We start from the raw sequence: 15241 nt of genomic DNA, 5'->3' as shown, positions 1-15241 counted from the left end.
CCAGATTCCAGCAAGTGCAAGAATCACAGAATCACAGAATTTTCTAGGTTGGAAGAGACCTCAAGGTCATCGAGTCCAACCTCCAACCTAACGCTAACAGCCCTCCACTAAACCATATCCCTAAGCTCTACATCTAAACGTCTTTTGAAGACTTCCAAGGATGGTGACTCCACCACTTCCCTGGGCAGCCTGTTCCAATGCCTCACAACCCTTTCAGTGAAGAAGTTCTTCCTAACATCTAGCCTAAAACTCCCCTGGCTCAACTTAAACCCATTCCCCCTCGTCCTGTCACCAGGCACGTGGGAGAACAGGCCAACCCCCACCTCGCTACAGCCTCCCTTGAGGTACCTATACAGAGCGATAAGGTCGCCCCTGAGCCTCCTCTTCTCCAGGCTGAACAAGCCCAGCTCCCTCAGCCGCTCCTTGTAGGACTTGTTCTCCAGGCCCCTCACCAGCTTCGTCGCCCTTCTCTGCACCCGCTCAAGCACCTCCATGTCCTTCTTGTAGCGAGGGGCCCAAAACTGAACACAGTACTCGAGGTGCGGCCTCACCAGAGCTGAGTACAGGGGGACGATCACCTCCCTAGCCCTGCTGGTCACGCTGTTCCTAATACAAGCCAGGATGCCGTTGGCCTTCTTGGCCACCTGAGCACACTGCTGGCTCATATTCAGCCGACTGTCCACCATCACTCCCAGGTCCTTCTCTGCCTGGCAGCTTTCCAACCATTCCTCTCCCAGCCTGTAGCTCTGCTTGGGGTTATTGCGCCCCAGGTGCAGGACCCGGCACTTGGCCTTGTTAAACTTCATGCAGTTGACCTCAGCCCATCGGTCGAGCCTATCCAGATCCTCCTGCAGAGCTTTCCTACCCTCAAGCAGATCAACACACGCACCTAACTTGGTGTCATCTGCAAACTTACTGAGGGTGCACTCGATGCCCTCGTCCAGATCATCGATGAAGATATTAAAGAGGACCGGCCCCAGCACCGAGCCCTGGGGGACGCCACTAGTGACTGGCCTCCAACTGGACTTGGCTCCATTCACCACGACTCTTTGGGCCCGGCTATCCAGCCAGTTTCTAACCCAACGAAGCGTGCGCCAGTCCAAGCCAAGAGCAGCCAGTTTCTTGAGGAGAATGCTGTGGGAGACGGTGTCAAAAGCCTTGCTGAAGTCAAGGTAGACCACATCCACAGCCTTTCCCTCATCCACCCAGCGCGTCACTCTGTCATAGAAGGAGATCAGGTTCGTCAGGCATGACCTGCCTTTCATAAAGCCATGCTGACTGGGCCTGATCGCCTGCTTCCCCTTCAAGTGCTGCATGATGACTCTCAGGAGGATCTGCTCCATGAGCTTTCCTGGCACTGAGGTCAAACTGACAGGCCTGTAGTTTCCTGGGTCAGCCCTCCGGCCCTTCTTGTAGATGGGCGTCACGTTTGCTAGCCGCCAGTCGATTGGGACCTCCCCCGATAGCCAGGACTGTTGATAAATGATGGACAGTGGCTTGGCCAGCTCCTCTGCCAGTTCCCTCAGTACCCTTGGGTGGATCCCATCTGGCCCCATCGACTTGTGCACATCTAAGTGCCGTAGTAGGTCACCAACCAGTTCTTCATGGATAATGAGGGCCACATCCTGCTCTCCATCCCCTTCCACCAGCTCAGGGTACTGGGTATCCAGAGAACATCCGGTATTGCCGCTAAAGACTGAGGCAAAGAAGGCATTGAGCACCTCCGCCTTTTCCTCATCTCTTGTAACTAAGTTTCCCCCCGCATCCAGTAAAGGATGGAGATTCTCCTTAGTCCTCCTTTTTGTGTTGATGTATTTATAGAAATGTTTTTTGTTATCTTTAACGGCAGTAGCCAGATTGAGCTCCAGATGAGCTTTGGCCTTCCTAATTTTGTCCCTGCACAGCCTCGCTACTTCTTTAAAGTCCTCCTTAGTGGCCTGCCCACTTTTCCAAAGCTTATAAACCCTCTTTTTCCTCCTAAGATCAAGCCACAATTCTCTGTTGAGCCAGGCCGGTCTTCTTCCCCGCCAGCTCGTCTTTGGGCACGTGGGAACAGACCGTTCCTGCGCCATTAAGACTTCCCTCTTGAAGAGCGCCCAGCCTTCCTGGACCCCTCTGCCCTTCAGAACCGCCTCCCAAGGGACTCCACCAACCAGTGTCCTGAGCAGCTCAAAGTCAGCCCTCCGAAAGTCCAATACAGCGGTTTTACTGGTCCCCTTCCTGGCCTCGCCAAGAATAGTGAACTCCACCATTGCGTGGTCACTCTGCCCTAGACAGCTCCCGACGATCACGTCCTCCACCAGTCCTTCTCTGTTTGTGAAGAGAAGGTCTAGCGGGGCACCTCCCCTGGTAGGCTCACTAACCAGCTGCGTCAGGAAGCTATCTTCCACGCTCTCCAGAAACCTCCTAGACTGCTTTCTCAGGGCTGTGTTGTGCTTCCAGGATATGTCAGGGAAGTTGAAGTCCCCCACGAGTACAAGAGCTGATGATTTTGCAACCTCTGTCAGCTGCCTGTAGAATTCCTCATCCGTCTCCTCATCCTGGTTCGGCGGTCTATAGCAGACCCCGACCAGGACACTAGCCTTGTTGTCCCTGCCGATCCTAACCCAAAGGGACTCGACCTTGTCATTCCCAACCTCGAGTTCTACAACCTCGAAAGACTCTCTAATATAGAGAGCCACACCACCACCCCTTCTATGCTGCCTGTCCCTTCTATAGAGCTTATAGCCAGGCATTGCAGCACTCCAGTCATGAGACTGGTCCCACCACGTCTCCGTGATGGCAACCAAGTCGTAGCCTGCCTGCCGCACGATGGCTTCCAGCTCCTCCTGTTTGTTACCCATGCTGCGTGCATTGGTGTAGATGCACTTCAGCTGGGCCATTGCCTTATCCTCCGGCCTTGCCATTGTTCCCCCTGGCACAGCCCCAACAATCCTAGCCTCAGCCCCATCCCCCTTCCTACCTAGTTTAAAGCCCTCTCAATGAGCCCTGCCAGTTCCTGGCCCAGGATCCTTTTTCCCCTAAAAGATAGGGACCCGTCTGCGGCCATCAGGCCAGGTGCTGAGTAAAGTGCCCCATGATCAAAAAAACCAAGATTTCTGCGTTGGCACCAGCCCCGGAGCCACGTGTTTAACAGGTGGGCTTTCCGTGTCCTCTCTGAACTCCTCCCTGCCACCATAGGGATGGACGAAAACACCACCTGCACTCCCGCTCCATCCACTAACCGACCCAGCCCCCTAAAGTCTCGTTTGATAGCCTTCAGGCTTCTCTCTTCAATGTTGTCACTGCCAAGAAACAAGAAGCAATACTCCAAAATGGTAGGGAAGTTAATTAAGATACTAGTATCAGTACTTACCAGATCCAACGGGCCATTCACAACTCTAGATGCATCATCTGCCAGACTCTCTGTTCTTTCAATCACACTTTTAACATTGGAGTGGGTGTAGACAGCAGCAGTTGCATTCAGAGTCACGTTCCTTATTTTAGAGAGGCCACTAAACAGGAGATTAACAAATAATTCTCTTTTTATGAATCAAGCAACATAAACAACAAGTTCTATGTCTTCATTTACAACATGCACATCTTTCTAGAATACTCTAAAGTAAAGATGTACTCTAAAAATTGAATGTACCCAAAAGTGACACAAGGGCTTTCATTACAGTTAATTATTTTGAACCAAAAAATCAGTTCCAAATCACCTGAAAACCTAATGCTATTCATTTTATATTTTATTCCTTGTTGTTTATGGTGAGTTTTTCCATTTATAAAGCCACTTAGGCATAGACATTTTACATGAAGAACAAACAAATCACATTGCCTAAACATAACATAACAGAAACACATTCCTAGCTGGAACTCAAAAGCAAAGCAAAATACAGAATCAAGGAAGAAATATGAATATCTGAAAGCTATTCCATATCAAATTTTGTTTTATTGGATTTGTCTGGCTGCAGCAAAATTAGCAGACTTGCTCAGTGTTAATCAAAGCAAAGTCTTCTGTTCCTGAACTTAAAATACGTGTCAATTTTCCATTCTTGTAAAAGCTAATTTTTAAACATACGTCTGCTGATTTTAAAAGACAAAGCAGCAAGAGTCCTAGAAGTATTCCTGGGACTTTATTTCCATTTATTTCCATTGAAATAACTCAAATAACTTCCCAACTTGAAAATTCTAAGAGTGCATTTGAGTCCATTTGGGATCGCAACCCACTCATTTCTGCAAGATGCTTTGATAGCAACAATAATGCAGGCATAGCAAGAATAGCTTCTTGATGAGATTCAGTGATATATTGTCAAAGAAGTATTCATGCACAGACCACAAGCTTTTCAAGTCATGCCGTGATATATTCACTGGGCACTTAATAACTCACTCGTTACTGTGTAAGTCAGCCACATGAAATTCAAGTCTTGTCAACCCCCTCTGTATCATTTCATAAAGACACTGTGCACTACCTTAGAGGTGAAAAGCAACTGAAATTAAATGGGGGATAAAAACTGATTTGTTCCCTTTAAGCTACTAGGATTAAGCTACTACTACCTATTTAAATTAAATCTGACAATAATGTAAATAAAGCCTCTCACAATTTCATCTTCCCTGAGTTTGTTACCTCTCCAGTGCATCTGCAAGTCTTTGGAACTGGGCAGCATGATCTTCAGCTCTGTATACCAGGTTGAGCACTCCTCTCACAGACATCTGCATCACCAGCTCATCCACATGGTGTCGCAAGTTGGTACTCCATAGAACTAGCCCATCCTGGTGGACCTCCAGGTTCTGTCGAACAAAATGTTTTCCTCTTTTTTGTTTTCCAATAACAAAATCCACTTGACAGTGTCAAAAAGGATGTTAAGAACTTACAGATGTAGAGTTCTTTACATCCTGGACAACAGAAGCAGCAACATTCACTAGGATCCTTCCTTCTTTAATAAGCATGGTTGAGGCTTCTTTACCTTCCTTTATATTCAGCTTTTTTTCCTATAGCATAGAACAATTGTTTTATAGTAGTTTGTAAGTTAATTAGTGCAGATAAGTTCATACATTCTATAATATTTTTGTTTGCTTTCAAACAAGTATCTGGTTTGTTTTGAGTTCTTAAGATATTACACAGATTAACGTGTTTAAATGCGTACAGTTTTATGAAAGTCAAAAAAGAAACTTATAAACACAATTTCACATTTGATATTTCTTGCATAACAATGCAGATTGTCCAGTCTTACATTTAATTCTCCCAGGTTGCTAGAGATAAGAGGAAACAAGCGATTGGTCTCATTGATGTTAGCCAGTGCCTCCTTCACCAGATCCTGGGCATCTTGCAGTCTGCTGCTGTGCTTCGATAAGAGCTGACTTGCATTCTTTTTCAGCTCAGCAAGCTCCTGCTGGGGTCTATGATACTCTTTTTGAACCAGGAGCAACAAATTTTCTGCAGCTCTGGCAAAGTGAAAATCAAATCATCAATTAAGAGCAATGACACTGGAAAGAAGCAAGTAACCAGAACTGAAAGATACATGTGCAAGAATCCTGAAAGTTTTAAATATCAAATAAAAATAAACAGCATAATTAGAATGACTCTTGAAAGAAACCATCTCTGTACTTATCCTTTGAAAACTGTTAGAGATATTACCTGGGTAATCTTCCCAGATCTAGACAGTTGTTAATCTCTTCAACTAGTTTATTTGGGAATATTTGCATATCCATTTGAACACTTTCTAATACTGAAGAAGTTGAACTGAAAATGATCCTGAAACTCTACTCCTCTGTTTCTCTTTGTTTCTGCACATATGCTGCACACATTAACTCCTGTAAGTGACGTTTTATTTATGTACTTTGTCCCTATTAATCTGATTTCAAATCATATTGATCTTTAGCCAAAGTAGAAGCAGCATAGTTTATATCATGATACGTTCTATCTTTCATATTGATTAGCAGATGTGCTTTTGCATTTATTGCTTTAAACTAATAATTCAGAGTCCTCAAACTCAGAAACTATGAACTTAAAAAGTTACAAGAATTAACGTATTTTACAAGACAGTGGTGACTTCTATTTCAGTATACAGTAAAAAGATTATATATTCCAAATGGCTTGGAAATTCTACCGTGCACGGCAAACGTGAGGAGACTTAAGTTATGAGTGATGCTTAACAGTATGTCGCCACAAGTTCAATCCACTATAAGCCATGTGGTAACTTCTGCATTCCAAAAAATGCTGCTTATTTAAGTCAGTTTTGAATTTACAGCTGCACTGCATGATAAATTCTGCAGAGCTGACTATCTAATAAATCTTATTAACTCTCTCCTTCATTCTGTCAAAGGACTTACCAGAGAACTTTCAGGAATTTCAACAGAGTATATAATTGAAAAACATAATTTACGAATGCCTTGTATAACAGCTCAAGCTGATGCTGAAAGTCAGAACATTCTCTTAATACGGGACAGGACATTAGACATTTTACTAAGTGAAAAAAAGCTATTTCAAGTTCCTAATAAATATAAGAATAAACAGTACGGTCCCATGCCATTTTCACGTTCGTTTAGCTGTTGTACAGCTTAATATTCAGCAGAAAGAAAAGCACAGGAGTCTGTCAAAAAATTCAGATATCCTACCTGAAAAAAACAAAAACAAAACCAAAAACACTCTGTTCTGTCTAATCTAAAGGATTTAATAAAGAAAAATCAATTTTTCAGAAATATTCCTGGTCTAAACCTCTGTCCCTTGAAGCCAGCACTACTATTCTCACAGCGTCAGTGAAAGCTAGCTTTGGTCAATATTTCATATTTTTAAAGTTGGAACAAAATTTATGCTGACTGTGGGAATAGCCAATGTTTTATATTGCCAAGTCTGGCAACAAGCACCAATAAATAATGAATTCAAAAGCCATTTTAAAATAGCCTTTAATTGCAGGCAAATCAAGATAATAAATACAAATTTTAAACAGTGGCTCATAATGCTGATGTTTGGTTTGGCTTCATTTCATTTGCAATCTAGTCAATACATATTCCATCGACTATCTATTATCATGTCCTTAAGTAGATCTGACAACTCTTGGGCTTGCAGCTGACAAACTGTTCTACCATATCTCCTAGCCATATGTATTAGGGCCAGATCTGAATCAAATTCAGATCTGATTACAACTGAAATCAGTGACTCTTTTCACTTACTGTGTTGTATCACATCCGAATGAACGGGCTTTGGTTATATCAGTATCACATCAGATGCAGAAGTATCTTCAAATAAGGTAACCCCAAATTCAGAGTTCATATGGCTTCAGCAAGGCTAGTTATAATAGCACAGCCTATTATTAAGGCACAAAATTTCTCCAGATCTCTCCCAAAGAAGCAGTATTGCATAGTACACACATACGTGAAACAAAGTTTCCAGTAGACTAGGCTTACTTCAGGAGACTGGTAGCATTGTAGTGCTGTTGACCAAAATCTTTCTTGCGCAATGCATCTAGCTGGGCAGAAATATCATCCTGAAGGCTCTGAGATGTAGCATTTGGCAGTGGGAGATCCAGTGTTTCATTTAGTGACACTGCAACTTCAGCAAGTACTAAATAAGAGAATAAACGACTTAGTCATAGCACTAATAAAAGAGTATGTGAAACTCCTGCACAAATTGCAGCATTTCTGTGCAAATAAATAGTTCTTTAAAAAGTTACAAAGGAGATACCTTTGTAAATTGTGCAAATAAATGGTGATATCTTAAAAGCAGAATACCTTTGATGGCTGTATGTACCGTGTCAATAAACCCAATCAGTTCTTTACTTTTATTCCTGGTTTCCTGAGTCATTGTGTTAAGCTGCCAAGCTTTTTTCAAAATTCTAGATGACTGGAATAAAATCAGAGATAATCTTTGACAGTTCTGTTAAAATACTATCAATTTTAATGACAATTGTTTACAATTTTTACATTTATTCCCAATATTGAGAATACTTTCTGAGAGGAAATTATTTTTTTAATAAGGCACATCTCGCTGAGTCAAAAAAATTACAGTTCCATGCTTTCAGATGCCTGCAACTTCATTATTTTGAAAGTTCCAGCCTCTGATATCAGTGAATTTTTTTTTTATCAATTACTTTTTACATATAATTTAGGTAATTACCAAAGCTGTTTCTTTTAATATAATAGACACCATGTACTTTTAAAGACAATCACTCTTAGCAACAACAATATTGCTAGTGCAAGCGCCTAGTTATATTAGTCACACATGCTCGGCAAACTATAGGTACACGTGGTGATCAAATCAGAACTAATGGACAAAGAATTAGTGACAATTTCCTATGTAAAGTTTTTCTGGTGTTAAAACAAACAAACAAACAAACAAACAAAAACAACAAACAACATGAATGTTGTTTGTTGCATAAAAGCAGATTTTTTTTTTTCTCAGAAATTATTTAAGGCCCTAAAACCGAAGAACTTTTCTTTTCACTGGTTATAGCATGTGGAGCTAATTTAAAATTGTGTCACTGCTGAATATTTATAGCATTGTGTTTAAAATAATTAAAAAGCTACTGAGCTTCAACAGAAACAATGTAAATCTCCTGTACAATATCATAAAACACTGTCGTCTGCTGAAGATTTCCAAAGGTCAATTAATTTCTTTCCCCATAAAGACTACAGAATCGACAGAATTCTGTCACTCAATTCTTCAACTTAGATTTATATGTCTAAGCAACACTCTGGCATTTATATACAATGCTATGAAGACTCTCTCCACAAAGGCTAAGAATAAAGTCGTCAGTACCTACCTCTTCAGGCAACTGAGCAAAACCTCCAGATAAACTCAGAAGACTTTCTTCTGCTGTAGCTAATGAGTAAGTTGGATCTTCTCTAGAAATAACAGACCCCTATAAGAAACAACACACTAATTTAAAGACTTCATTGTGTTTCCAGAAAATGCATGGGATGAAAATAACTATGCACACTATTTACACCATTTTTATATTCTTTAAATGACTGATTTGCAAGACACTTGAGACATACATAGGAGTTGATGCAACAAAGTGTGTCATTTCTTTAGATAAGGAAACAAATTTCTAGATCCAGCTGTCTCACTTTTAATCAAGTAATAAGAGGGAAGCATAATGTTCTGCTTTCCTGATTCTCCATTTCACCAGTCTGAGCTCTCCAAATAAGCTACTTTGAGAAGTTCAAAGGCCCATCAAATTAAATGTTTCCATCCAGTCCCACAGCTGCTACAGTTTCAGCAGCTTGTCAAAACAGCTGTATTTAGTGTACATCTGTGAGGATGGCCCTGGAGCTGTTTCAAGGTCAAATCCAGTGCACAGTACTCAGAAGTTCAAGATTTTTGGCACTCCAATAACACAAGCAACCCTGCCCTGTGGATCCTCTCATCAATAATAGTCTGTATATGACTTCAAGGCCACCTCAAAACTGCTCTATATGGCAATAAATAGGCCATTGTACCCAATTTTATCATATTTGATACAGTCAAGGCCTGCAACAGAATACCACTTCTCTACTGATGCAAAGTGATGTAAGGAATCTCTTACAAGAAGAGCATGTCTGGTAAAAAGTTATGTTTAGATTTCAGATCTTTCAGAATGAACCACTATAAACATCACAAGTATCATTTTGCCCAGCTTTTTAAAGGAGTGTGCAGGATTACCACACAGCCTTGTGTCAAATGAAAATTTCAGAGTCTTCTCCTCAGGTTGAGGAAAAAATAAGTGAGATAAATTGCGGTAGAAGCTGAAGTTCTTGAGGCTCCCGGGACAAGGCACAGCAATATTTTTTTTAAAAGCTGAGTTCAGAAACCCAGAATTGGATAGCAAATATGCCCAGGCATATTTACTCATGAGGAGTAAAGCAGGGGGCTTTAATTAGAAAAACAGAATTACTGATGTCCTCAGATGGATTAGAGGTGCAGACACAATAAGGAGTAGACAGTCTGATAACTTTCTCATTACTGAAAACCCACACCCAGAAAAGAAGGAATAAGAGTCCCTGAGCAACCAGCTTGAGGTAAAGATTCAATACAACGGAGGGGACAGCCCTTCAGAGAGTACCTGTAATTCACATAAATAAAACTAGGGATTTTCCAGCTTCCAGGTACAGTTACTTTTGTACAAGTCAAACAGTAAAGGAAATATTTCACTAGCCCGAAGGATGGGAATACTTGCTTCCAAAACAGAAAAATTATGAGACTACCAACTTATCCTCAAGACTAAATTGCTCAAAGAACATTGTGGCCTTACACAAACAGAATAAACTAAGTCACAAGAGGTTTAGTATCAGTTTTAGATCCCTTAAATAGTGCACTTACAAGAGAGTGATAGCTGATTTGATTTTAATACCAAAAGGTATGTATTAAACCAATTTTTTTGGTTTTACATATGATTTGAGTGTTTTATAACTGAAGTGCTAAACAGATGTTACATATTGATTAATATTTATGCTCCCAGAAGATGATGCTCCTACAAAAATGCAAAACAGTTAGAGGAAGCAAGTCAATTGTATCCTTAAAGTATTACAATAATTTGGTATGTTTGTGCCTTCATGGCATACAGGAAGGGAAGCATAACTGAATTTTTATAACTAAAAATGTCAGCATCTAAAACTAAAGGATAAGACTACCTCTGCTGACACAGATACATGTTATTTAACCCAGCTTGCCTTCAGATACTGTAATTATTAATAGTTCAAAGCACAATGATCAGAATTCAGCCTACCTCACATTTTAAATAATGAAATTTTAATTAAAACTCTTAATTTGCAAAATCTATCAGTACAAGAAGGCTTTTATTCTGATTTTGTTGTGATAGAGTGGAATAGAAAGAGGCTATTTTTTCTTCTGTTTTAGCGTTTCTCTTGCTAAAGTTACTGCTCAGCAGATTCTTATTGATAAATATGCTTATTTTAGTAGTCATGAGGAAGGGAATAGTTCTGTTTACCTCTGACTTTGTGCAGAGTCCACATTCACCTACAATAACTGAACCTCTAAGACCACAGAATGTGGTATTTCATGCTTTAAGGCAGCAGGAAACTAGGAGGTAAAATGTGCAACGAGCAGTTTGAAAGTGTCCAACATAAATATTCTGCCTGACTTTTGTCTCCTGACAGTACAGAGGAAGGCACTTGGACTGCCACATAACTATAAGGAAAGCAAATTGCTGCATCCAAGGAGCCCTGCATAACAGGGAAGCAGCCTGCCAGACTCTTTCTTCCCTGGGAATCTGAGGGAACAGCCTTGACAGATCTTTAGCCAAGGGACCAAAAAGGGACCTGGCCAGGTGTTTATTTCATTGCTGAAAATTATGCTGCTGACTTTCAGTAAATCTGGGCCAATACTAAGGATCCAAATAATCCAGGTGTGACATGCACATATAGCACATTCAACAATCAGAGATGATTGAAAATTACATTCAGGCATTAATTTAAATGCTTGTACAACAAATACAAAGAAAGAAATACAGGGATCTAAGCGGCTTAAGATGTATTTCTATAACAAATGTAAAGATCTTAATCTGGTACTTCACTTACAGACACATATTAAAGCCATGAACTTAAGAAGACTTCATTTAAACTTCTGGCACATGGTAGTGGCTGCAAGTTTTGCTTTAAAGGTGTGACTAAATATTTCTACTATTTGTGTGATTGTATTACCTTCAGATGTTTTGTTGCATTCTCCATCTCTGACAATACCCCATAGGGCACATGGGCAATACCAGTGAGGTTCACTGAAAGTATGGCTTGGTTGAGATTATCTAAATTACTTAGCAAAACTCCTGTGCAGTTGTCATCACAAGCTAGAGAAACAATTTCAGAAAAGGGAAGCAATATTAGTGTTAAAAAAACAAACTGGTGTGATTATTTTTGTTGTTTACACAGTATGTACCTTTACTTTTTGTGTTAAAACTGATAGAATTCAGTAATTTTGAATATGCAGGTTTGTACTATTGCTCTTCCACACTTGCCCCAGAAGTGGATCTATTCCAAACATACTCTCCTTATGTTAGCACACATTCGAGCCACATTGATCCTGCTGGCTACCAAGCTGCTTGTTATATATGTAGTATGGATATTGCATCTATTAACAGTATTGCTGTAAATACAGGGTGATACCATTAACATTCACCAAACAGGTTCTAATGACAGGGAATCCAAGCCCATGTGGTAAAATTACATTTATACCCTGTTTCTTTTTCACTTGTATAAAGCAAAACCTGAGTTTTTCCAGTTTATTATTCCCAGTTCATTATAAAATCAGATTACCACACTTGCTGGATAATCCTGCTATCCACTGTCTAATACAGAACTTAAATTTGTTTGTAGTACTATCTCAGCCAATTTAAGGATTAACTGCTTGTCTGATATTATGGTTTGTACTGCAGTATCCTCTGTGTTCACAGAATCACAGAATGGCTGAGGTTTGAAGGGGCCTCTACATGTTGTCTATTTAGTTTAACCCCCCTGCTTTACAGAGATATTAAGCTCTTAATATTCCTTTCTTTCATAGAAAGAATAGGACTCGACATAAAAACACTCAAGTAATAATAATGTGCATATAAGTATCACTGGAACAAACTAAAGCCCACTGAAAAAGTAAACACGTTCACCTACAAACACACTCTCCTTCCACAAGAAGATGCCTTGCTTCACACTCCTCACAGAGCTGTCCTGTCACTCCCTGCTTACAGAGGCACTTGCCAGTGGCACGATCACAATTAACGTGAACAGAGCCACTTGGATTGCATCGACATGGATGGCAGCTGCCTCCAGGCAGCTGAGGATCACCGTAATAGCCAAGGGAACACCTACAATGGGAAGAATGGGACATCAACATCAGAGGGGATCATCATAAAATCAGATGTTATATTTGAGACACTGATAGACTTTTAATTAATAGTTTCCAAACAGTAACTGACAAGTCACTCTAAATCCTTGAGCACATTTTCATATGCCTATTTATAAACACTGAATGATCAATTCCAACTATAAACAGCTATATACAGCTATAAACAACTACATACAGCTTTTATTAATCAAAACTGTCCTTGAAGTTTGGGGACAAGTGGGAACAATGTGTACAACTCACTTTTCACAATATTGTCCTTCATATCCTGGGAGACAAGCATCACAGTGGTAATCTTGGACACCTTTTAGAACACAAGTGGGACTAAAACTGGAGGAAGGAAAAACAAATACCTGCTAGCACATAAATAAGAAAACATACAATGACAGAGAACTCTTTCAGCCACAGGTCAAATTTTGTAAGCAACAGCATCATTTGCTCAATATGATGCAATGGGCTAGAATGAGTGCTTTGAATTTAAAAGTTTGCATTCCTGATGCAAATCCATTACTGTATACTATGCTAAAGCATCTTATGACCTTCAGTTTGAAAGATAAGACAATGAAAAACAGATGTTGCATAAACAAATTGAAAGAGACTTTTAATGAGTCATTTAATACTAGTGACCTCTCCCACTTCACCCTCCTCAGAGCAGCAGAGAAGTTATGCCTCTTGTGTGTCAGAATGGAGGCTGTCAGCTATGTCCTGTTCCAGTAGGAAAGTTCTGGTGACCACCTTAAGGATGCAGCCAATTTCAAGTAAATCTTGGCTGTGTGAACCCTTTCCTACTTCTGTATAGCCCTCTACATGGCCAATGATCAGCACCCTGAGCACAGAGGAGGTCTCAAATTTTCTGTACTAGTAGAGCCCGCTGCCAAAAATACTCCAAAGAAATCAACATCTTGATTTATATCTATTGTTTCATCACCATTTTACAGATGAGAAAAGGCAAGAGAGCTGAGTGAAAGGGAACTACATTTGAAACTAAAATATGTCAGAGCATCTTTCTCCATTATCCATAAAATCTCCTGTGTGACTGATCTATTCTTAGAGAATAGAATGATGTATCTATTAGTTAATCTTTTTATTTTAAAACTTCACAAAGTTATCACTAGATGTGAAAACCCCGGAATGCAAGTTCTACTTACTAAAATAGGTAGCTTTCAGATGACTAAAGATTAAGAACATGTAACAATAACAATCTCCTGTTGCCATAGAGTCGGGGGAGTAGGAGATGAGACATACACCACAAGGCATATGAAATGCTAAAATATACATTGGATTTAATAAGTTCTGGTTACCTAACAGGGTTGGCTCTGGGACAGGCACAAAGAGAGCAGTCGTTGACAGATCCAATTACTTTACCATAGTATCCTGGGGCACAAGCACTGCAGTAATCACCAACTGTATTATCTCTGCAGTTCTGATACACAAAAGAAAATGAATTCAGACAGTTTAAAACAACAACAAACAACAAGAGGAATTTTATCTTCTCCCCAATCCATAAATGCCTAAGGTCTTTGACAATCGCCTCTAAATGCCACCACCCATTGGTCAGCATTCTCTGGGTAGAGGGACTTTTTATGCAAAAATAAGCAGAATGCCAGCATATTTTCCATTATGTGAATGCCCTAGCAGACAGGCTGACCTAATATCTGTTCTCAACTTCCATTAAGGTTTATATATTTCTGCTTCTATTAATCCAATTCAGGCTAGGGAATCACAGTACAAAGCAAAAAAAAAAAAAAAAAAAAAAACAAACGATGGAAAAATTAAATAGGATACCTGGACCAAAAAGAAAAAAAAAAAAAATCAGTGTTTTAGCAAAAGCATTTCACTGCTATAAGCCAAACAACAATCACTGTTAGGACTCACAGACACTATACTTAATTTGAGTACTGATCAGTAGCCAGTGCTATTAATGTTAAAACACTAAATCAGTGATATAAACATAATTTAATTGACTAGTCTCCTAAGTGAATAAAATTCAATTTATTTCTTTCTTTTCTCCTTTTTTCTATGATTCTTCTACTTGTGAGTGTATAGATTTCAGAGGTTAGCTGAGTACAGTAAGCAGTAACAATGCAGTCTATTACTGTATGGGAGCAGAAGTCAGAGGTGAAAACCATTTCTTTTGCCTACACTACTCAGATGGAAATCTCTGAGCAATTGTAACATGTGGGTGACTTGCTACCCCTCCAATGAGAGTCTGAGAGGATGAATGACTATTATTCTTTAGTGTGAAAGACCCATGTGTTTTGGCCTCATAGCAATGAGAACCATCATTCTTACTCATGAGATTCATATTTTAGGCGAAATAATAGTTTACAAAAAGCCTGAGGGACTGAGGAAACTTAATTTAAAAAATGGCTTCAAAAATAAAATCAGCAGAAGACTTTGAACTAACCAACTCACTACTGGAGCAACTGAAAA

At 40.0% G+C, this 15241-nt stretch overlaps 1 protein-coding gene across 1 annotated transcript in view; it reads right to left on the bottom strand.

Moving 5' to 3' along the window:
• LAMA1 (laminin subunit alpha 1) overlaps positions 1-15241 on the bottom strand; it is a 105839-nt gene that overhangs the window by 25734 nt on the left and 64864 nt on the right. The window contains exons 30-40 of the mRNA XM_032180959.1: positions 14110-14231; positions 13052-13138; positions 12577-12770; positions 11620-11762; positions 8742-8840; positions 7711-7822; positions 7387-7543; positions 5214-5424; positions 4855-4971; positions 4607-4770; positions 3356-3494 (exon numbers count right to left, since the gene is read on the bottom strand). Of these exons, the coding sequence (XP_032036850.1) occupies positions 3356-3494; positions 4607-4770; positions 4855-4971; positions 5214-5424; positions 7387-7543; positions 7711-7822; positions 8742-8840; positions 11620-11762; positions 12577-12770; positions 13052-13138; positions 14110-14231 (1545 nt within the window). The remainder of the gene's footprint in view (positions 1-3355; positions 3495-4606; positions 4771-4854; positions 4972-5213; positions 5425-7386; positions 7544-7710; positions 7823-8741; positions 8841-11619; positions 11763-12576; positions 12771-13051; positions 13139-14109; positions 14232-15241) is intronic.

Source organism: Aythya fuligula, chromosome 2 (genome assembly GCF_009819795.1).
Source record: "Aythya fuligula isolate bAytFul2 chromosome 2, bAytFul2.pri, whole genome shotgun sequence".
In the NCBI taxonomy this organism is placed as follows: Eukaryota; Metazoa; Chordata; class Aves; order Anseriformes; family Anatidae; genus Aythya; species Aythya fuligula.
The sequence above is the reverse complement of the archived record's forward strand: the minus strand, read 5'-3'. Positions and strand labels throughout refer to the sequence as shown.